The following is a 24675-nucleotide window of genomic DNA, read 5'->3' on the forward strand; positions in this document are numbered from 1 at the left end:
TGCAAAAACTGGCAAAGTTAACTACTGAAATAAATCTGTTGTCACTTAGGGGCTGTGTCCTTCAGATGGCGCACTATCATAAGGATGCTGGTTAGTCTGACTGCTGTCCCCATCTAGCGGACAATTAATTAATCTTTTACCACTTAGAGTACATTACCAGACAACTGAAAATACACGGAATTTATTACTTTAAATCCCATCATCATGCCAGTAGAAATTTAAATCATAAGCATGAGTAATTATAGTGGAAATAGTAGATATTGTTGACATGTTGTAAAGCTGAAATCCAATTAAAAACACTCAAAAACACCCACACAGATTCATTGTTATGACCCTCTGTTATTAGAGTTGATGTAATTTTAAAAAGGAAAAATAATTTACCCTGGAATTAGGTTCATTTTCATCTTTTGTCACTCTCCATGTTTCCTGCAAACACGTGGCCACAAAAAACAACACCGACAATAAACTGATTTAATTTTTGCTTATTTAATTTGAATTCGTCTGGGTACAAATAAAAAAAAATGTACAAAATAAAGCATAGAAAGTAGTAATTATGAAAACAATATGTCAATGACAACAATTTGGTAACATAAAAGAAAAGGCAACAGTTAAATAATTCATTAAAAATATAGCAAACCAATTTGGAAAAGCATCTTGTACTATATTTTTCCAGTTCTGGAAATGAACACATCTACACAACAATATGACAAGTTCGGGTAAAAAAAAAAAAAAAAAAAAAAAAGGCATAGACCCAGGGGAATTTGTGGATATAACATTGTCCAAGAAGGGCACAAGAAGTGAAATGATGAAGTTGTGTTTTCTTAAATCAAATGTCAAGGTGTTATTTTAAAACAGAAACAATGCCACTACAGAAACAATGACTGATGCTTTAAACATTTTGACTGTGAAATACATTCGCTACTTCCTGATGCTTAGTTACATTTCTGACGTGGGGTTCCTCCCTGAATGAGAAGCACTGACTTTATTAAACCAAATTTAATGATGATGCATAACTATTAGTAAAGTGTTGCCTTTGTGACGGGATTGATGATTTTCTACTCGACAGTTACACAAGTAATTCAGCACGACACCAAGCTACTGTGGAAACATTTGACAGGACAGAAGATCCACTGTACGTCTAGTACTCAACATCTCTGACGTCTGGAGTCTGGTGGGTCTCATCCTTGTGGGGTTCAGTTTGCTGCACTGCCCCCCCAGTCTGACCCACAGGGGTGAAGTGTTCATTCGACTGGGCTTTGTGGTTCTCTTACAGGCTCAGCTGGCTTAGGTTTTAGTGCTGGTGTTGGGTGGTCTGAGTCCTCTGCTCAGTGTCTGCGTGTGCGCTGACTCCCTGTGCCTGTGGTGGTGATGTACAGGAGGGGTTGGGGCTGTCGCAGCTGGGGCACTCGCTTCAGGTTGTTCATGTGGGGAGAGGATGATTCTGCGATGGAGCCTGTGGAGACGGGAACAACTTAGCCCACTGTTCATATTTACTAGTTTCACACAAACACAGAAGACACATGCTATTCTGGTCTCCACACCTAGTTTAGAATGAGAATTTTGGTCAAACAAAAATTGTTTTGGAGGAGAAAAACAGGTTTTCTCATGAGGTGAAGTGTCAACCATGGATGTGTCATGTTGTGTCGGTTTACTAGACTGAGACATGGCCTCAAATGTAATCAACTGATCAGAGGTTATCAAACTTTTTGGTAGCTTTTAGAGCTGCACAATATATCGTTTGAGCATCGTCAATGTACATGTGCGCAATAGTCACATCGCAGGTCCTGCAATGTAGGACGCAAATGAACTCAACATGTTCTCATCTAATTTCAACCTGGGTACCTGACACACACTGCGCACAATGATCCACCAATCACAATCATTCTTAATCAGTTTGCCGAAGCAGACCACACCCCCTGCACATGGAGTGAGTCGCTGGTAATAACATTGAAAAATGAGCAACAAACAAAAGAAAACCACCGAAAATGAATTCTTGGTGCCAAAAAGAAAAACAACATCAGTTATCTGGAATTATTTCAGGTACAAGAAAAATGATACTGAAACTCGTGTTCTGTGTCAGGAGTGTCTTGCACCTGTTGCCACAACGAGAGGTAATGCAACTAATTTATTTGACCATTTACATCAGCTACACAGCTATTATATCCTCCTGAGTATTTTTTTATATCGCAATATATATCGCAGGGTTAAAAAAAAATCACAATGTCAGTTTTTTCCAATATCGTGCAGCCCTAGTAGCTTTAGTAACTTTTTGGAGAAAAAATTCCAAGCACCTACTCATGATGGTGGCATAGATTAAGATTATCCTCTTTACATATGAACGCACATGCATGGACTGTTCAGGGAGTGGGTGTTCTGCTCATTGTATCTGTGAAACTGGTTGCATTTGTAGAACATGAACGATGTAGGGGTGAATTACTGACAAGATAAAGCTGTCGTTTTAGGATCATATCTCGTCTCAAGCTAATGGATTTTGCACAGTTCAGTGAAACATTTTTTCTTGGACTACGTATACTGCATGAATCTCCTCAGTTTCCATGTTTGTTCCCAATGAAGGTAGATTTGTTTCTTTATTATTCAATCAAAAGAAAAGTTGCCTAAAAAAAAAAATAATAATAATAAAAAAAACTTCACTTCAATCAAAAAAACCCTTTTCAATCAAAGAAAAAAAGTGTTCAAATGCAATTTTTTGAGTCTCAAATATTTCTTTGCATTCAAACACTTTTTTCCTTTGATTGAAAAGGTTTTTTTAGATTGAAATATTTTTCTTTTGTTAAGGCAACTTTTCTTTTGATTAAATAATAAAGAAACAAATCTACCCTCAAAGTTCTCTCCATTCTCAATGATTATAATGGGAAAGTCACATTGCAGCATCCTATATGCTATGTGTTTAGTACATCCAGGGGGTGAGATGCCATTTCAAGTATTTCTATTTCTAAACCTTTGTCATAAACATCATCATAGACATGTTTCACAGTTTTTAACACATTTCAATTCAAATCATTTTATTACCATATATTATTATTATTCAGTGTTTCTTGTCTGTCTTTCCATCATTTAAAACACCTAAGTCTAGTTTGCCACTGATAATTTTTAAACAGACATATACAACTGGTCAAACCCTGTTTTTATTGGGTAATAGAAACCCTCGTCTCAGTATTACAGCCCCTACACTGGCAGTACATTTACCTGATTGCTGGATGCTGTGGGGTGCCCTGACTTTGGCGAGAGGAGGGACCCCTCTGTATTGGGGCCGGAGCAGTGGGGGTTGACCATTGATGTGGAGGTGGGGGTCTGATGTGCTGTCAAGAGGACGAAACCTCTGAGCTGTGGCTGTCTTGGTTTGAGGCAGCTGTTCACAAAAAAAACAAACAACAACAGTCAAGGGGCTGTTTTTTTTTTTTATCTGACCCACATTGTAACAGGACAAATATTTGAAAACCAACCGCTGTTACAATGAACTCAGCAAACAGGAAATACTCACTGCTTGACCAGTGACCTCAAAAGAGCGTGAGCGCCTCTTCTTTCGGCGAGCCTCAAAGTCCACTTCACGTGGGGTTTGATTCTTGGTGGTGACCTGTCTGTTACGTGGGCGTGTCCATGTGGCCTGTATCCCAGGCCCCTCCCCCGTGCTGCTGGAAAGGTTATCGTCTGACGTGGCGTGTCTGAGCTCGGGGCTCGGCTGCCGGCCGCAACGCATTGGCAGACCACGAGGGGGCGCCTCACTCAACGAAAGGCTGCTCTTTTGCTTCTTGGGGTCCAGGGGAGAAGGAGGGGGAGGTAAGCGCAAAGCATCCACCTCCAAGGCTTTGGAGCGTCGGCAGGCCGCCTTCACTACGATGTTCTGGACTCCTTTTAGGATCTGCTGTCTCTCTGCACAGGCAAAAGGACAGCTTTGTTACACGATATATTTAATTACTTCACCTTCATTTAGCTCCTCATGACCTGGAGCACCGTTTCATGCAGTTTTGCAGCTCATTACAAGGTAACATGAGTAGCTCTACAATGTCCAGTGGTTTCTTACCGTTTTGTGAAAGGGGGACATCAGCTCCTGCCTCACTGCTTTCAGGCGATGAGTCCAGGTGGCTGCTGACGCTGTGGCTCAGATGACTGTAGCTCAGAGAACTCTCAGGAACCAAAGGCTGCAGCTGCCCCAAGGCGTGACGAGCAATATTAGAATCATACGGTTTTCCCAGTACATTTGTAAATGAATAAAAGTAAGTAAACTCATGCAGGAAGTGATCCAAACAAATTCCCTCTGATTATTTTTCTCTATTTTCATGACAAACCATTTTCTTTTCACTTCAGTTATTGTGCATACATCTGCTGAAATGCTCTTTACAGGATTTTACAAATGTTTTTTTCATTGCTGAGGTGTTAATTTCACAACAGTTTTGGCAGCATTGACTGATTTCTTTCACTACTGCTGACGTTCGTCTTTTTCTTACAGCCTGTTTTGTGTTCTTTCTCAAATTTTGTGGCCTTTTATGGTGCTCAGGAGCTGTTACTTCTCCTAACACAAAACAATCACCCACAGCTGTCTAATTCATGATTAAGTGGGATTCATCATGCAGCACACCGGGGTAAAAGCAGACTTGGACAGTTATGACAGTTTGATACATGAGGTTTCTAAATAGAAAATCAGGAGAAATTTAAGAAAGTGTTGCTGCATGAATAGTAACAGCTGGAAAACATACAGGATACAAGAGATGACAGCAAATAATCATTGGAATACTATTTGAGCTTCATTCATGAGGCTGCATAGATTGAAAATGTTCCGGTAGATTGAAATACCTATTTGAGTTCAGTTCAAACAGACACACAAATTCCTTGAAGTGACAGGTAACAGTACTGTGGTATTACACAGCATAACACATTTCAAAGAAAGCAACTGAACTGACATGAACATGGCTAGAAACTGCTCATTACAGCTGCCCTCACCTCTCTGTTGCTCTTTCCGTTGATGTGAATGGGAGGTGGGGTCATTACAGCAGTGTTTTTCATCTGCCTGGCATGGGGGCTGCTTTTAAACACCCTGTTATTGTCCCTGACAGGATGAAAGAGGAAAAATGAAAGTTGTTCATTTTACCAGGCCCTATGGTGATGCTGTAATGGATGATTCAGTTATTTCCATTTCACTCTACATTTGAAAGCAAAAAAAAAATAATAATAATAATAATGATCTCTTACAGCTCGGGCTCAGGCAGAATGGGCGGCAACGTATGTCTGCGGATTTTGGCTTGGACTCGTCTGTTATCCGAGCCCATGTTGCGAACACTCTCCTGGTCTGAGTCCACATCCTGCACGTTGTCACGACAGTAAATGGGCAAGGTGATTTTGGGTAAAGAGCCCTCCTAGAGACATGGAATGCACACAGACAAGGTTGTATCACAACTGGGAGGCATTTTCACACTATACAACAAGTCAAAAATATATGCTTTAGCTCTGTTTTGTTGAGTTGAGTTTATTTATTTATTGTTTTGAAATTATCTTTTTATTGGAAAGGCAAATGTCCATCACATACATTAATTACAGCCTTCATCATTCAAGATAATAAAAAAAGGGTGGATATAGAAAGTTTAAATGATTATATCCATATTGTCCTTCTAGAATTTCCTTTTACGGACCATCAATTTCAGTTGAAACAATAACACAACAAAACAGAACAGGGGAACGCACCACCTCATACAATCACAACCTCACATAAAAGCGGATAGGTTCACACAAAGCACAAATACAGTCAAATGAAATCAGATCTGATTGGTTTTACATACCCAGTCCATTTGGACCAGACATTATTCATTTTTTCTTTTTCAACTCTGAGGGAAAAGGATATCTTCTCCATAGCATAAATCTCACAGACAATTCCAATCCAATCATCAATGGTGGGTGGGAATTGAGTTTATTTATGAGTTTATTTGTCATTGTAAAAAGACAAGTTACAATGGTTTACAAGTTTAATATGGTTTAGCTCTGTTTTGTTACTTGTGTATCAGTGAGGTACCTTGATGGTATGTCTGGTGGTCACTTTATCCAGGGCCATGGCTCTGTCCAGTTTCCTTTCGTCCAGTTCTCTCATATACATATCATATAGCTCTTGAAGGTGTGGAGGTACTAGTAGACTGTGGTCTGCAACAAACATGTACAGGTCAGATAAATCCATGCTACCTAAAGACCTAAATGACAGAGCTTACAATTACTAACAAGGAGGAATTTGACATTAAGACATAGACATTTGAAAGTGAAATCTGATATTTGAGAAAATATAAAAGACCACCACCATTTTTTTAACATTATCACCAAACTGCACCATAAATGTGTCACGTTTTGTCTTATGATTTTAGAATATATATTACACAGACATAGTTTTTATTTTGACCTCAGTTTGTTTTTTTTCATTCATGATTAAGTTTTGTGGCTGCAGAAGCCATTCAATATTCATTTTGAAGAATTAGCAACTGACAATGAAACTCAGTGACTATGAAAAAAAACATATTATTTATTTTTTTTATAGAAGATAAAAGAGTGAATTCCATCAACTATAGCCATAAAAGTGATTGTTTATTAGTGACACCATATTGTGCAGAGCCATTTTATCCTGATCCCCAGTCTCTTCTTGGAGCTATTATGGCAAGAAAAAACTGATTTGATTTGAAGTTCTATTTTGTTTTAGTTTGGGCTGCTTTGCATCATTATAGTTATCCTGTAATTGTTTTTTTTTTTTTTTTTTTGACATTTTAATTTCACTAGTAATACATTTTCAAATCTAATTTTAAGATAAACAATATTAAATTCTATACAAATATCATGAAACAAAATATGAAATTATGAATCCCACTATTTTCCCAATGACTTTTCAGTAAATGCTATGTGTTGTACAAAAATCTTGCACCTATCCTTTCAAAACTGTTGAAAATGATGTTGAGAATGGGTGTATTGCATTTACCTTTATGCAACACTTTACCATATCTTGAGATGTTATGTAAAGACATTATGTATATTAAGGACAGAAATGCCAGTTTACATTACATAAACAGATTAGATTAGATTAGATTAGATTAGATTTTACTGACCCCACAATGGGGAAATTTATTGGTCATGGCAGCAACAGGATAAAGTGCAAGAAACTGTGTATGCATAAAGATCATCCAAAAAACAAACAAAAAAACCCTGTTGACTATATACATATTTACATAAGAAGTAAAATTGCACTGACAGACAACTGCAATATGTCAGGTAAAGATATTAAAATATTTTTTATTCAAATTAACTCTGAATATGTCAAAGACAAAGGAAGCAAAGAGGACAAAGTTAGATTTAGAAAAAATAAAAGGTATTTTGTTCAGTTAACTTATTCTATTAAGTATTCCCTGCAAAAACAGGAGAAAATATTTCTAATCACTGACAATAGCAAAAAAAAACCCAGACAGTACAGGTATGCAGTCATTTTTCTGTCACAGCTAAAGAGTATTGCTAAGTACTGCTAAGGAGTTAAATCAGTAAGGACTTTAATTTCCCTGTCATTAGCATTTAACAAGAGGCATTTGCATAATTTATCATAACTGGAAAATGCAGATGGACTCACCGTTAATAAACTGCCTCTGCTTCTGTATGATCTCATCACATAGGTGTCGGTGCTGCTCGAAGCGCTGCACCACAAAGTTTTTCTGCCGGATGACATTGTCCTTGAGCAGAGCGTGCGACTGCATTTCTGCGTTTTCGATCTCCAGCTCATGGACTTTGCAAAGGAGGCAGAGGACCTCGCGCTGCTCCTCGGAGCTCACCCTCCGAGGCAGCAGTTCCTCCAAGCGCCGAGCCTGGTCCCGTAACTCCAGAAACCTGCGCTCCAGCAACGTCTGAAGGACAAATAAAAAAGTGCACAAGATTTATTGAGAAGCTTGTAAACTCTATTGTTTATGTGTCAGAAATGCTAGAATCAACAACACACTTTTTGTTTGTGGAGTTTTTTCTGTTCAGTCATAAGTGTGACGAGGTTTTCTCGGGCCAGTGCGACCTCCTGGGTCTCCGAACTGTCTGGTGGAGACTCAGAGGAGTCAGAATCCTTCTCACTTTCATCCTTATTTTCACTTTCCTTCCTTCTTTCTGCGCGCCATTTCCTCCTGCGTCGACTTCGCTCCTGCTCCCAGCTGGAATAAAAAAGGACAATAACATTTTAATAATGATACATCACCTGGTTTTCATACTTTACAGATGAGGAGTACATACATTGAGCCTCATGTATTAATGTTTTCCTATTTTTCTCTTGTATAAGGGGCCATGCCAGATGAAGCTCCGCAAACCTCCTCAATGACAATCTACGATTCACTACATACTTTCAGAAAAAAACATTATTGAAAGCCACAGAAATTTTCAAGCTCATATCTTCATCAGATTTTAAATGTTAGGGCTTTGAAAACAGCAAGTCACTGCAAAAACAAGGTGAGAGAAAAAGATGCTAAGTTCAATAAGGCATTACTTTTGAACTTGTCATGACAGATGCATGAAAATGTCACTAAACTTGTGCAAAATAACATTAGCAGTTCCTCATCTGTAAATATTAAAGCTTGCAGAAAATTGACTGTTGTTTGTGTTTTAGAGCAAATTTGGCCCTGTGTATCTCCAAACTCAAGTGTTGTACATCAGAACTGCTGAAAATTCCATGCATCTATCATGAATAGTTTAAAAGTACTGACTTCTTGAATAGCATTATTTTCTGCACTACTGGTTTTTATAGTCACACCCTATTTTCAAAGCCCCCATATCCAAAACGCTAAAGATATGAGACTGAAATTTTGCATGGTGTTTACCAGGATTAATAACATTATTTTATGAAAATATTAAGCAAATCAGAGATGGTCAGCTTCAATCATTCTGTGAAATCTGGTGACTTGAGTTGGAATTATCATGAGTGAAATGTGTATATACACAGGGTTGTTCTAACCTAAAGAAGTATTGTTACAAATCCAATTTGCTCTCAAATTAGAGGGATGTTACAATTCATTTGAAAAAAGAAAACATATTTATATATTTAGTTTATATACATTTATAAGCGCTAACCACAAACCAACTACAATTTACACTGAGGTCACAGAAGACAAGAAGGAAAAAAGGAAAAGAAAGAAACTTCACTTAATGATATTTTGTTCTGGGAAAATAAAAAGTGAGCAGTGGTTTCAAACTAATCTACAAAATCAAAAATCATTGTAGCAGAAAAACAGCAGTTAAAACTAGCTGTGTAGAAGACAGAAATCTTAATTAAATAAATGAAATAGTTTGATCTGAAAATGGACTTGAGTTGTTTTTCACGCGAGACTCAATCATATTTAATAAGTGTTAAAACATTAAAAACAAGTGGTGCCAGGTACAATAAACCCCACCCCTCGCACATATTTCACCCACTGGGAAATGGGAAGATTTTAAAAATGTATAAAAAATCTTAACTTTGACCTACTGTGCCCAAAATGTAATGACATCTATTCTGCGTCACTAGCAATCTATAAACCAAATTTGGTATGAATTCACCCAATAGTTTTGCTGCTCGAGACATTTGAAATTTCGCCCATTATACGTAAACCTCTACTATCATGTGTGAGGGAGGAGGAAGAGACGAACTCTGCGATGGTGAGTAGGTGTTTGGAGGTGTCGATCTGGATCTCCATGTTGCTGTTTTCCAATTCCATCAGGCTCTTTCTAATCTCCATCTGTTGGCGGAAAGCGTCCAGGAGCTGCTCCCTCAGCTGGTCCATCTCAGCCCGACTCTGCTGGCTCGAATGCGCTTGGACTTCAGCTAGAAAATGTGGAGTAGACAAGATGTGAGTAAGGATATGTCATCGTAACTCAACTATTACACGGTGGCTGTGTTGTGTTTTTTGTATTGTTGAAAACAGGAGGTTTTACCCTGAACATGGCGGATGTCAGCCCTGTCGGAGTTGAGCTGGCGGCTCGCCTGGTCTGCGATCTTCTTCTTGAGACGCTGGATCTCGCAGCGTAAATCTGAGATGATGTTGGTGTACTGAGCAATGTGGTATGACACATTTATCAGGTTCTTCTTTACCTGAAACAAAGGTGACACAGAAATAGCACAGAGTAAATACTAATAAGAAAACTGCAATATAATGTAATTAAGAATATAAAAGAAATATGGGGCAACTTACCCGTGTTCTAATGCTTTTGGCACGGTCAGCATATGTCAACGTGTTACGAGATTCTTCAAACGCCACGGAGGCGGGACTAATATGGGCAATCATGACAGTACGACTGTTCCCACCTAAAGAATCCTATTAATGAAAAAACAACAGAAAAACATTACTCAAACATAACATCACATGAACTACGCAAACAGCAGAAGAATGTTACTAAGGACTTGTACTCAAATACTTTTAAGTACAATTTTCAGGTACTTGAGCAGTCCCATTTTTTTCACTTTATTCTTCTGTTAATAAGAAAAATTGGATCTAAATATCAAACAGTGTGAAAACATCACAAAATTTAAAAAGATGAATAAAAACCTTATTTTCCAGAGAAATAAAATAAGTATCATCTCAATAAATTAGTAAATAAATTAAATGAATTAGTTTTTACCTACATTTTTTATTAATTATAAATGTTCTACCTGTGGATTTCTGTAATATTTATATTGTTCTGACTATAAATAATCCTTTGAAACCAAAAGTAACTGTCTGGATTCCTCAACTTTCAGTCAGGAAGGAAAAACAGCTTTTAAACTTAAAAACACTGATGTCACATTTATCACAATAATTGCTGGCAACTAACATGAACATTTTCAATCACATTTTAAGCCTGCTGTGGGTGTGATGTGTTCCAGTATTTTTGTCCATATGGTGTATATATCTCTTAAAAAAAATCCTTCAGAACTTCTACTTCAATATTTTCATCATAATCCTAATACTTAAGTACTTTTACATCAATGCAACTTGTCCCTTTTGTTTTACATTGTTGTATTAGTAGAGGATCTCCATGTGAACTGCCGTACCTTCAGCAGACGAGTCAACTTGCTGTCTCGATAGTTGACGTATTTATTGCCATTTTTGTCACTCAGGGCGTTGATGCAGTTTCCCAAAGCTAGGAGAGAGCGGTTGATGTGGGCTCCCTCTTTCAACCGCTGACCCCTGTTCTGAGTCTAAGACAGAAAGACACAGAGTCAAAGAATGAGACACTTTTCTTGAGTCTTCATGTTCCATTCTCGTCCAGCAGATGGCAGTACTTCCTTCTATTTTCCTTCAGTTTTTTTTCCCTGGTTCAACTGTCAATAGCTTCTTTCTTTTAAATAAATGACCAGAGCCACTGACTGCTTGTCGTCTTTCTCTTATGAGGCGGACTTAATGTCTCCCACGGTTTTAAGTGACAAATGTCAACCTGTTATCCTCTGTTCATAGTGGAGGCCTTGTGCTTATTCATTAATAGTCTGCCTTGAATGAACCTTTTAAACAGTCCCCATGGTAAATAAGTGTTCTCATTTGCAGACCGTTTGCATGTTTCTCTGCTAAGAGGTGGTACTGTGACAGCAAATAGACAAGGATGACAAGCCATTTGTATTACTTGTTTTTAACTGGAATACCAGGAGCAACAAATTGAAGAGGCATGTCAACATGTTGCTTGAATGCCTGAAAAGAAAATGCCAAAGACAGAACAAAACAACGAAACATCAGTGGGCTGCAGATGCTGTTTTGGTGCTTTCGGATTATTCAGTCCTGTTCGTCTCCACACCAGTACTGACTTAGAAAACCACAGAAAACACTCTCTGTGAGCAGCTAACGATGTAACACTGGCTTAGGGACCAAATTCATGAAACAATATTGGATGCAATCAGTGTTTTTAAAGGCTAAAAAGATTGTTGTCTGTGTTGTTTTGTTGGGAAAGCAAAGTCAGCATGGCCATATAAATACATATAAATACGTAAAATATTCACAAAATGAACACTGTATATGGTGTTCAGATAGATGATCATGTCTGGGGGAATGAAAACAAATGTGATGATCACTGCAATTACATCTATAACACACTGTTTATGATTCTTTCCACTGTGTTGAAAAGGCTCCAAAACTATTTGTTCACTGTACTGAGGTGATAAAAGAGCCTATTTGCCAAAATGTAGGTGTATTACTTAACCCATAAAGACCCAGTGCTACTTTTGTGGCTGTTTAAAAAATGAATTTTTCTCTATTTAACATTTCTTAAGTGTTTTATCACCATTTATTAAAATATTATCCTCTGTATTTTGCATTTTTAAGTAAAATCAAGTATTTTTCTATATTTAATTTACTGATCATGTAAATGTTCATAAAAACTCAGATTAAAGTTGAAAGTTATTATGTCAGAAACAGAGAAAACTGAAGAAAAAATGACTTTATCAGCAAAGATATCAATAACTGAACATAAACTAAGTGTGTTCATTCACTATCACTGATCCATCTCCATGGGTTTTACTGGTGAATCAAAGTTGTAGAAGACGACAGTGTTTCCATGTTCACTACGGAGCCTCTTAATGTCCAAATGAGTCACATCTGATGACCATGAAAAGATGACAAACTGCATTTTACACCAATTATTTACATGTATTAATAAGATTAGTGGATCAGAAGTTATTAAACGTTTTAGATCAGCAGATGATTTTGGTGAACAGTGGCTGTTTGGGTCTTTATGGGTTAAACTGCAGACCAGACCATAATGTCTAGTATAAAGAGGCTTTTATTAAACTCTCCCCTGGTTTATTCAGACCTTGTAAAAAACAGTCTGGCAAACATCCCTAATGGACAGACTACAATTTGAGGCCATATGTTTTCAAACCACACTGGCTTGAATGAAGCAGCATATGTAATGGGCTCCACAGTCTGTAGTCTTTAAACTCTAAGGATGGGGTGCACCTACAAAGATTGGGTTTTAAACCTGATTAAATAATTGTTTGACTACATTCAATTGCATCTAAATGTAGTATTAAATTCAAGACTCCCTTTAAATCTTAAGTTAGTTTTTTGCACATTTAATTCAGTTCCATCAAAACTTTAAACTCTAGTCTCTAATGTGATCCAGTATTGTCTGTAAGCTAACACACTAGGAGGTTAAACTTACAAAATAAACTTAAAATAGCAGATATTTTTAGAGGGACTGCATAAAAATAATCACCTTCTATGAAGAAAGTGAAGTACTAGACTCAACCCAATTGACTTTTCTTTTTTACACTCTTTTCTTTTCAAGTTTTAATTTGAGTAATATCCATTTTGCTTTCACTCCAGTTGAATTGTTAAAACATTCTTCCACTTGTTGTCAGGCTATTTTCTGTCTCTTTTCCCCTTACTTTGCTGCTGTCTGTCCCCATTATTTGTCCTTCTTTCTCCATTCAAAATGGGTAATTAGCGATTTTAGACTCTAGCTATCAAACAATGTAACATGTCATTAAGGAATACAGAGCAGCAGAAAACTAACGATGTCCCTGAATTTCTCCTGAAGCATGCCAATTTATCTTTTATTTAGCAATTGTAATTCAGGCATGAAAGCACATGCAATTTGAGTTTACTTCTACGTAATTTTGGCCAAACAAAACAGCTCTGCTTAGTGCCAAATCAGGATTTATTTATTGTCAACTCACTTTTGCTAAACTCTCATTAGAGCTAAACTGAGAATAAATGAATCTCCTACTGGAACCCTGTCTATGTTCAGCAGCAAGTTAGATGAAAGAAGTGATATTTTGCTTTTTTTTAAATGGAATTATTCATTTTAAAGCATTTCCCTGTGGTCTACATAAACTGTAAATGCTATGCTTGGGTCTGAATTCTTCATTAATTCAACTCCACAGGTCCATCTTCAACCCTATTTCTGAGTAATGACACGAGAAAGGTCGTTTTGAACGCTGGCCCTTTAAATGTAAATGAGCCACTTCACACCCCACCCCCTCCTGGCTGTTGACTGTGCTGCTCTGTCCTGTTCAGCCACTTGCATTCGTTAATAAAACCAACAACTGAACATTTTAGGTAATTGGTGCAAAGTTTGGACATATTTTCAGTTTTTACTACTACTGGTGCTGCTGATAAACAATTATGGCGTACTCTGAGGAATGTTCATCAGAAGTCTTGACCTTATATGTGCAAATGTCATGACATAACTAGTTATAAAACGTAACAAATTAAGAAGGAATTGAAACAGGTTGTAGAAATCCCCTCGATTTTTGCCAGAATGAATATAAAGATAGCTTTGCAGCACCTGGAGGGTTCAAATACAAAGTTTTTGAACTATCACAGTCCCCAAATACACATACAAATGTATTAAAGACTAATAAAAGTGGATTTAGCAAAATAAGACCCCTTTAACTACTGTACAGTCATGGTCCAAGGCTTTGTCAGTCTCCCAAATGTCATTTTCACATGCTTTTACATTTCTCTCCATATGTTTTGGAGATATATTGAAGATCATATACAAGTTTTATAAGTATCAAAGACTTATATTGCGAAAGAAATCCCATTCATGCAAAAGTTCGTTTGTGTCTGAATTGATTTGAGTTCCTTTATTGCCGTTGCGCACTGAAACACAGTGAGATTTAGATGCAACTCTTCATAAATAAAACTATATCATATTCCACACATTACAGTTACATTTGGCCATGACTGTAAATAAATAATGTCAATGTAAAGCTCCAGCTATTTAATCCTCTACCATCAAACACCTCTTCAAAGCACCTTGGCTTTTATTTACCTGAGCAGCTCTTTCCGAGCCGGCAAGGTCGATCATGAATAGCCGTGCAAAGCGGACCTCCTGCAGAACATCTCGACACCGACTCTGCTGCTTGACAGCTACCTGCAGCACAGCATGGGAGCGTGATGACGTCTGATTGGCGGCGGTTGGCTCCTGTGTGCGTTGCTTGTTTCCCTTCATAAGCAGCTCCATGATCTGACACAACATAAGCAGAATCGTATGTTGCACAGGGTGAAATATTTTATGTTTTAAAGCAAGAATGATCAAGTTTGTGTGCAAGTCTCACCTCTTGAGCATTAATGGTTGACACCTCAGTGATTCCAGCCACCTGAATCACTCCTTTAGAGTCTTCTCTCAGGTCCAAGAAGCCTGAGGACGGGTTCAGCAGGTCACGGATCATCTCATTGTAGATCTAAATACATGTAGATACAAATAAAAGAAAAAAAAAATCACTCAATGTTCTTACAGTTTAAGCTTGTGAATTAGTGGAATGTCTGATGTTACTGATGCCAAAATATTAAGATGTTTAATAAAACAAAATGGATTCTCCTGCCAGTTTCATTTACCAGAGTCTCTGCTTACTGGATTGATATTTTTGTTCATTTCAGTTCTAAAATGCATCCTCAATGCATGGAAAAATTGAAATCTTTTGGGGGTATTTTTGCTCTTCAGTTACAGGGACACAATGATGCTGAGTAGGTTGTCTTACAATGCATCCATTATTACAGAATCGCTCATCAGTGACACTATCATTATCAAATAAATGCATTGTATCCTGAGTTATTCTGTGATTCAAACCCCTTTTGCAGGACTGTACTCAAGTCTTAGCCCACCACAAAAAAAAAATAAAATAAAATTACTAAATGCCTGTGTGACAGTTTAGACATCTTGAATTCTCTTTGGGTTTAACTGTCTGGAAGTTTTCTTAAATAATTTGGTGGTATATTATTCCAAACTTACTTCAGAATGTCCCAAAGTTGTTCTTTAATCCTTTCCATTATCCAGATGATTCCATACAGCTCTATAATATTCATATTTATAAGATTTACATTCATTCAGATTTTTTTGTTTGTTTTTAATCCTATTTACATATTTCCCACGCATTCTGGTGATACATATGGTGATACAGAGATCAGGAAATGTCTATATTGTTATTATACCCCTGTTAAAACAACAAATATAATTGTGACTTGAGCACAGTAACATGAAATACAGATAAAACACTGAATGGTTCTCATCTACTTGTACATCATTTAGGCTATATTCATAAAAGTTACAGGCATTTTTAAGAAAAAGGCTCCAAAAATAGGCTCCATAAAAAGTTTTGATACTTTGTACACATACCTAGACCTGACAGGAAAATATTAATGGCTGTATTTTCAGCAGCCTGTCATTTAGAAACCTCAGCGTGTTGGGTGGCAGGCAGTCATCAACCTAGTGGCAGTGCTGTTCTTTCATGATACTAAATTTCAGGTGACGTTTCTGGACACTGACGCTTAGAGAAAAAGCCCCTAGACCCACATAAAAGCCAAGTGCAGGAAGTGACATCCTGGAAAGTAACCAGTGGTAAACGTGAAAAAAAGAAACTACCTGGTGGTAGAAGCTGTGAATACTGTTGTGTTTGTTAAGCAGACCCCAACCACAAACTCTGAAAAGGGGATGCTTTTACTGAGACTGACAGTTGGGTTTTTACTCTGTTATTTTTTCCATCTCAACTCATTCATTGATGTACAAGTCTGAAATAGGCTTCTCCTCCCATTATGTTTGCTAAACATGAGAAGAGCAGGGCAACAAAACCAGAATAAACAGTAGAAATGCAAAAGAGTTTTGCTTGTGAGTGAGAAATTATGAATGCACACTTACTTTATTCATGGATTGTACAATTATTTGCATTAGGTGTATGTGCTCATGTGCATGTGTATCACAGATTGCATGTCAAAGTGAGAGTGATTTGAAAAAGAAAGGCAGCAGATGTGTGTACATCGCTCAGCGAGGCTATAAAATGGCGTTTAACCTCTTTGTGGTGAGGCAGCAGTGGCAACAGATTGCTCCCTGGAAACAGCAAACACACATCACACACAGCCTCGTGACAGGATTCATCCTGAACAGTTCAATACAGTTCAGAGAACATCCACACTCTGCTATTGGCATGTCAATAGGACAAATGTTCATATTCATGCACCCGTCCTGAGATTTTCAGGAACAATGTCAGTCAGTGAAAATAATCATAGTGTTTAGCACTAGAAATACAAAATGTAATTTCATAGCCTGATCCTTTCAACAGAGAAGCTTTGTATTCAACAAGCACCCCTGTTATTCCATTTCCATTATATGTTTGGTTTTTTTTTAATGAGGATGTATTCTTCATACATGTCTTTTTATTACTTCCATCTATTTTTCAGAGGATCACTCTATTTCCTGAACATTTTACAGTTCATCTGACTCATACTTTACATTCACGTCTGTACTGTTTGCATATATCCATTCAGGAAATGAAATAAAATGAATGAATCACTCAGTCTTAGCAGTAACGTATAATACATATGAACTATTTGTCTTAAATATTTCTGCACTGAAATAACTAAAAACAATTAGGTCTGTGTTTTGTGTTGACTTGTGCCCAAATGTTTCTGAACAACAATCAAATAAATATATAAATAAACAAATATATGTATTTATGTTAAGTGTAATGGCATGCTTCACTGATCATATAAGATACAAACTAGACTGTATGTTATTCTATTCTGTTATTATACATTCTGGAACAATTAACAACAGAAAATGTTCAAGACATGATCTCACATCCTGCTCAACAACTATCTTTAAACCTCTTGATGAATATCTGTAGATTAAACTACTTTAAAGTTGGGCTGGATGCTATGGATATTATGATTAAAAATTTCAGGCAATTATTAGTACTTACCACAAACAAATCATTATTTATTTCAAAAGATAAAAGAAAAAGACTGAAAAACAACATGATAAGAACATACCTTTAGTCTTTGACTTCATAATTTACTGCTTATGTAATTCATTTTGCATGTTTTGATTTAATGTTGTGGAAGTTTGCTCTTTCACAACATTAAATCAAATGATTATAAACACTAAATGAGTGCAATCTGAGTCCTTATTAACAAAATTCATAATTTTCTAAGTGTTTACTTGATAATAGTAAAAATATTAAAATGAATCAACGTAAAATTCTAAACTGATAAATGTCACGCAGCTCAAAAACGAACAAAATATGATAACATAACATGCCCGCACTTGAAAACCCTTGGCTTTCAGTCCACACCAAAGTTTTTGCACATACGGATGGACAGATGGATGGATGGATAGACAGACGAATTGATGACAGTACCCTGCAGTGAGGGCTGAGGGTAAAAACAAATGTACGCCACTTCATGTAAACTGACAAAGACTTACACATTACCTCATCCATAAACATAAAAGCCTCATCTTCAAAAGGCTATTGCAGAAAACCAATCAGTTACCAAGGTTATTGAATAGAAATATAAAATATATGCCTATTATTCCCATGTGAACACCAATGCACACCCATAAGGCTCAGTTACTATCATTACAGCCAAACAAGCCACCCTCATTGAATCAGGTCTATTATGTTCATTGTCATTAAAACCACACCCTGAGCTCTACCTGCTCATCAGTAATGAGCCTCCAGGCGGCCATATTCAGAAAACACCATAACCAGACAGCGTCTTATCAGCCACTGACAAAGCCTTTTAGATAACCCCTGAGCTTCTGTGAGCCAAAAAACAGCTGCAATCGCTTTCTTTACTGGGCATTTTGCTAAGTTTGTGATATTTATCAAGCTGTAAGGGTGTTGACGGTGTACTTAAAACCTAAATAAGCATAACAGTAAATTTTATAATTACAGCCAACACCTCATAATAATTATAATAATAATAACACAGCTATGCTTAACCCCCTCAAAAAAAATCTATATCAACACTTAAAGACTACAGTCGATTGCTGGCAAACTAATGCATGCTGATATGGAAAAAAATAACTAAGTGCCTGTTTTCTTCAACAAATGTCACTAAATGAACTTGTTTATTGTGTTTAATTGTCTAGTCCATTACTGTCACTATATTGTGCATGGGCTAGCAGGAGTAATTTATGCAGCACTTGTGGGAAAATGTCAGACTTTAGACTAATAGGGTTTTCACACAATGTTTTATAATTCCCTGAGTTGTGTTTTATTTTCTCATGCAACAAAGCTTTTTCCACTACACCAGAACCTGATATCTACGTTACTATACAAGTGTCATGCAATAGGGGAGGAAGCTAGTATCACTTTATAGGGAATACACATGTTGTTTCATGTTATACTGATGACAAATTCAGTCTTTTTAACTGAAAGTCTGACTTTTTTTTTTTTTTTCATCTCTGTTATAAAATCATTTGAAATTGATACATCAATGTAATGAATAAAGAGAAATTTCCTGCTTTTAGCACCTTTGGGGGTATTATTTTTCATCAAGATCTGTAACATCCTTATCATGGGTAACATATGAGACAGAATTCAGAGCTGCACTTTCAATCAAATTGCTATGTTATCTTGTGCAATTATATGATGAATAATGACAGCTACAATTTTTCATTCCTGTGTATGTATTTTGATATTTTGGACTTAGGTGGACTGTGTAAAAAATAGCAAAGTTTTTTTTTTTTTTTTTTTTTTTTTGTAACGTAGTTGAAATTTATGTGTGAATTAAAGAAAATCACATTTTAAAATAATTTCTCATGTGAATTTTCGTTGTTTAACGAGCAAGAAGACACAAATTTTAATCATGTCCACAATAACTGCAAATACAACTTTGTGACTAAATCATGCAGCCATAACAAAAGTGGTTTGTGAATGAAAAAAAAAAAAACTTCCTATGGTGTTTTCTGACCTCCAGATAGGACATGGAGACACTATATAGCATGTCATCGCTGGTCTCTTCAATGGCACGGAACAGGTCGTTTAGAGTTCGAACATAGATGCCAGGCTCCTTGTCTGTCCCCAACATGGTGTATGTCTTCCCACAACCTGCAAACACAAAACAACTAAATTTAAGACACACATGTGACAACTGAAGTAAAATGAGCTGTCAGTTTCCATTTTTTGGGGTGTTTTAGCAGACGGCTTGTCTGGGCTGAATATATACAATACATTTAATACTATTTTGTAGAAGATACCATAAATGACCATGTGTATTTACATCAAAGGTGTAGCCTATATGTTGAATAACTGAGTTTTTAATCACAAATAATTTACACATTATATCTACAAGTGTTTAAAACATTCAGTCTTGTTAAATTAAGCCATGGAAACTGTACAGGGAGACTGAATTACTGCGAAATGGGAAAGAACTTACATTTGGGTGCTTGTATGAAACTGGTCACTGCGTTTATCTAAGGTCATCATTAGATCCATCCTGGGAGGAAATATGTCTAAATTTCTCAATTATTATTGAGTCTAAAAAAGCTGGCAAAGTGCCAGATACCAAAATGAACCCAGTTTCATAGAAGCACCCCTTTATTAATTTACAAGACCTACTTCCATTTAACTGTAAAACTGCCAACACAGGAGTTTTACCTGAAAGTATAATAAATTAATAGAAATATACTGTGCAACAAGATCTATGCTGTGTCTTGTCTTGTTTTTATTCTCTTTTCAAAGTACTGCTAAGATATTTACTATTTGCATAGTTACAGCAACAGATACAGTTAGACATTAATTATTTAGTTATGCAGTATACTATGTGTTAAGTAAAGTGCTATTTCTCTGTGTATATAGACATGAGTTGTGATGTTTTTTTTTGTCACCCCGTGGAATAAGAGTGCTGTTATAAAAGCAAATGAGTTGCGTTAAATGGGGTGTGGAAACAGTAAGCTTATTTGCATCCATTTACTTTCTTTCAGATAGAGCTCCTGTTTAAATATTTATAATTTTGTATGCTGCCATGTATTGTTGAATTTATTGTTTTGTTAATCATTCATGGCTGTTTGACATCTTTGCCTGATGATGCAGATCACAATGTTGGAAAGCACTAGTACACAAGTAAGTGCACTGTTGAGGTGAGACTGTTTTTATGAGTACACTTCAGATAGAAATTTAACATTTGCTTTAGTCATAATCACTGCTTTTTGTCAATAAGTGATGTAATGTTATAATTAAATGTCACGGATTTGCTCTCTTATTTATATATGCAAACTCACAAACAAATATATTCCTTGTTTAATTGCCCACAAGAGCAGAACAAAGGCCTGAGAAAAAGTGAGACAGATGGGAAGGCAGAAGGCTGTAGAAGGCAACAAGACAGAAAGACAGATGGGTAACTTAGAGAAACAGTGCTCGACTTTGACAATCTGCCGCTACCCACTGGAAAAGTGGGAGGCTAAGGATGACTCACTTGCTAATCAGACCTGTATAAATATTAAAAGCAAAACAGATGACAAGAAAATGTGTCACTTTTTTTTTGCTTTAAGTGTGGTGTCTGACCAGAGCTTAAAAGCCAAAACCCGCAACTGAATAATTGGTGGGTAACAGACCTCCATTTAGTCAGAACACTAAAGCATCACATTAGGTCATTCCAGAAGACTCATACATACCTGTGGGTCCGTAGGCAAATACAGTGGCGTTGTAGCCTGATATGAGGCCCTCAATCAGTCCTTTGGTTGTAGCTCTGTACACCTCCTCCTACACGGAAAGACAAAAATACAATTCGATAAACAAGTCCTGTATTCCTGGTTGAATATTTGTATTTGTTGCTTCCGACTGACCTGACTGGCTGAGTAGTCGAACGCCACATCAAACATGTAAGTCTTCTCCCTGGAGCGGTTGGCACGCAGGATGTCGTCGGGGTCCTCCATGGGGTCCATTAAAACCACCATCTAGACATGGTCGAAGAAGGAGAAAAAGGAGGCGCAGACATACAGGATAAGTTCCACAAGCCATCAACTTGACATCTGAGCAGTCAGTTGAGATGAACATGTGTCAGCTGTCAATCAGAGAGTTCAACTAATAAGAAAACATGCTGTTACCTCAGTTAGCTGATGTTCAACAGTGCAAGTTAATGACAAGAAAGTACATGTACAGGGGTTGGACAAAATAATGGAAACACCTTCACCTCAAGATGATAATGCCCCAATCCATACAGCTAGAATTGTTAAAGAATGGCATGAGGAACATTCTAATGAAGTTGAGCATCTCGTATGGCCGGCACAGTCCCCAGACCTCAACATTATTGAGCATTTATGGTCAGTTTTAGAGATTCAAGTAAGACGTCGATTTCCACCGCCATCGTCTCCAAAAGAGTTGGAGGGTATTCTAACTGAAGAATGGCTTAAAATTCCTTTGGAAACAATTCATAAGTTGTATGAATCAATACCTCGGAGAATTGAGGCTGTAATTGCCGCAAAAGGCGGACCTACACCATATTAAATTATATTTTGTTGATTTTTTAAGGTGTTTCCATTATTTTGTCCAACCCCTGTAAATGGGATACACGATATGTTACTGCAGTAATGAACTGTAAAATGGTTCTAACCATGTGTGAAATATCACACATTTTTCAAAAACAACCAAAAATCATGCCAGGACAAGAATTATTTAATAAATAAAGATATAAAACCATAAATGCCTTTTTTGGTCACTAACAACATAACAGTGACCAAAAAGTGACTGAAGATGGCTTCAGTTTATGTTGCTGTAGTAACTGAGTGAGATGCTGGTATACAAATGTGTGATAACCCTGGTTTTAGACAGTTAACTAACAACATTCACATGGGCATCTGTTTCTGTCACAACTCCTCGGTGCTGGCAGACCAGAGATTCTGATAGTTTTGTTCACTTATTGCAAGTCATATTATACTAAACAATGTAACCTTGCATTTCACATTTCCTTTATACTGTGCAGACAGAATGAAGAGAAGCAAAGACATAAAGGTGGCTACTGTTAAAGGAGATGGTATGGAAGTGAGTTGCAAAGGAAAGCAAAAAAAGAAATTACATAAAGGAGCCACATAGAAGTTAACTAATGGTCTCTTCAACATGTAAGTGCTATTTCAATATGTACTAGTGAAAGAAGCCTGCTCTATGTTGGACAGGTTGTCCTTGTGACAAAAACAACACTTGTACATCATAAACACATCCTAGTATGTAAGCATTTATGCAAATAAGACACTTCAGCCATCTGCTGTACTCTGAGTCCTGCCTGTAGGGCACAAAGCCGACCAGAACAGAGGCACCAAGGAAGGACAAGAAGGTACAGCTGAATGTATTTATTTTATTCATATATATATATATATGTATATTTTTATACAATAGACAATACGAGGATTAAAAAGCTCCATCATATTCCCCTGTGAACACAAAGTCCAAAGAGGTCTCATACTTCCAATTGTGCTCTTGGGGAAAGTTAAGTCTGGGCCACAGTCATCAGTAAATCACAACTTCCAAAGTGGATGACGGGGACAAACTTATAAACAAAAATGCCATAAAACTATGGCAGAAAGGTCTGTGGATAAACTGCCGAATGTGAAAGATTGTAACTGGCTAGACAGGCTGTCTGCAGCTCAAGGAAAACTATTCTCCTAAAATGCTTCAATCTTGAGTCTGACTTTTATTACCAGAAGTAAGGTTGCCCTCTGAAACAAAATGATTCAAGTCTTCCATTGTTATGTCATGGTTATTGTTGTTTTTCTTATTCATTTATGAAAAACTACTGGGCCTACCTCTTCATTAGATGGAGCGGCTTATGAAGAGCATCCAAACAGAATGAAATTGTCTGTCTGACTGCTGTAGAGTGTTTATTTGCCATCACTGTGGGATAAATTGGGACATGAACTATCTATAATGCCTTGATGCTAGTGTGATGCATAGAGCTGGTCAACAAACGAACTTACAAAAAGGTCACAATATAAGGTTTGCACATTTCCAATTGATATAGATATAAATTGAAAAGTTATACTATCAAAGTGCCACATTTTTATTTTGTGAGTAAATCTACACGGAGACAGAAACTTCAAGGTGCATTCAGGTGCACCTCATAAACTCTACAAAGCTACACAGACAATGTTTAAATATTAACATTTTTTCTTGTTTTCCATTGCTTAAAAACAACAATCCTACAGTGAGAGAAAGAAATTGTGGGTGTATGTAGTATTATGAAATATAACTAATAAACCCCCTCTTTTCAGGGTACTCCTCCTACCAGCAGCATTATCCAACTACATATTCTGATAAATATTGATAGTAGTTTTCATAACAGATATGTAACAGATCTGAATGGATAGTGCTCTTTCTTGAGATTTTAATTAAACTCCTTGTAAGCCAGAGGTTACTGGCTTTGGTCTATTATTTATTTATTTTTTGATGCAAAAAATATGTTCCCATGACTCCACTGCATTTAATGTGGTCAAGATCATCACTGGAATTGTGACAAAATAGGGAAAAAAAATAAAGAAATTAAAGAAATAGTCCAATTTTAGCCCTGCATCATCAAATCTGACACAACATGCCAAATTCTGAGTTGTTTTTATTATTATTCATTTTATTTTATACATAAGTTCTTCAAATATAATGATGGGAAGGCTCAGAGTTTTCCAGGGCTCAGCTGATGAGCTCTGTCGAACCACACTGAGCCTGGAGGGTCCTGAGAGGCCTGCGATGCTGAAGCACCGGGCTTGTTTGATGACCTCCTCAACCACTGAGCCGCTCACTTTGAAGCCTCTCGATTGAAATTCAAGAGGAGACATTTTACTTTTAATAAACTAACAACAATGGATGAAGGCAGGAAGCATGGCAAGCTTACACAGCCTGCAATCAATGAGAGGAGACAGGACGACATGATGAGGACTGGACAGCAAGAAATAATTAAGCAATGCATCTTCATCCTCTTTTTTTTCAATAGTAATCTTGTCTATGGGGTGCACGTGGGG

General features: G+C 36.9%; 1 protein-coding gene across 1 annotated transcript in view; it reads right to left on the reverse strand.

Moving 5' to 3' along the window:
* Nucleotides 1-476: 476 nt before the first annotated feature.
* kif19 (kinesin family member 19) overlaps nucleotides 477-24675 on the reverse strand; it is a 52815-nt gene continuing 28616 nt past the window's right edge. Inside the window, exons 3-20 of the mRNA XM_030121766.1 lie at nucleotides 21517-21627; nucleotides 21346-21433; nucleotides 19644-19780; nucleotides 15011-15136; nucleotides 14725-14919; nucleotides 11012-11158; nucleotides 10173-10295; nucleotides 9916-10072; nucleotides 9631-9805; nucleotides 7967-8165; nucleotides 7604-7874; nucleotides 6023-6147; nucleotides 5209-5372; nucleotides 4960-5065; nucleotides 4043-4166; nucleotides 3503-3891; nucleotides 3208-3370; nucleotides 477-1453 (exon numbers count right to left, since the gene is read on the reverse strand). Coding sequence (XP_029977626.1) covers nucleotides 1326-1453; nucleotides 3208-3370; nucleotides 3503-3891; nucleotides 4043-4166; nucleotides 4960-5065; nucleotides 5209-5372; nucleotides 6023-6147; nucleotides 7604-7874; nucleotides 7967-8165; nucleotides 9631-9805; nucleotides 9916-10072; nucleotides 10173-10295; nucleotides 11012-11158; nucleotides 14725-14919; nucleotides 15011-15136; nucleotides 19644-19780; nucleotides 21346-21433; nucleotides 21517-21627 — 2928 coding nt within the window. The 3' untranslated portion in view covers nucleotides 477-1325. The remainder of the gene's footprint in view (nucleotides 1454-3207; nucleotides 3371-3502; nucleotides 3892-4042; nucleotides 4167-4959; nucleotides 5066-5208; nucleotides 5373-6022; nucleotides 6148-7603; nucleotides 7875-7966; nucleotides 8166-9630; nucleotides 9806-9915; nucleotides 10073-10172; nucleotides 10296-11011; nucleotides 11159-14724; nucleotides 14920-15010; nucleotides 15137-19643; nucleotides 19781-21345; nucleotides 21434-21516; nucleotides 21628-24675) is intronic.

The sequence above is a fragment of the Sphaeramia orbicularis genome, chromosome 19 (genome assembly GCF_902148855.1).
Source record: "Sphaeramia orbicularis chromosome 19, fSphaOr1.1, whole genome shotgun sequence".
NCBI classification, from domain to species: Eukaryota; Metazoa; Chordata; class Actinopteri; order Kurtiformes; family Apogonidae; genus Sphaeramia; species Sphaeramia orbicularis.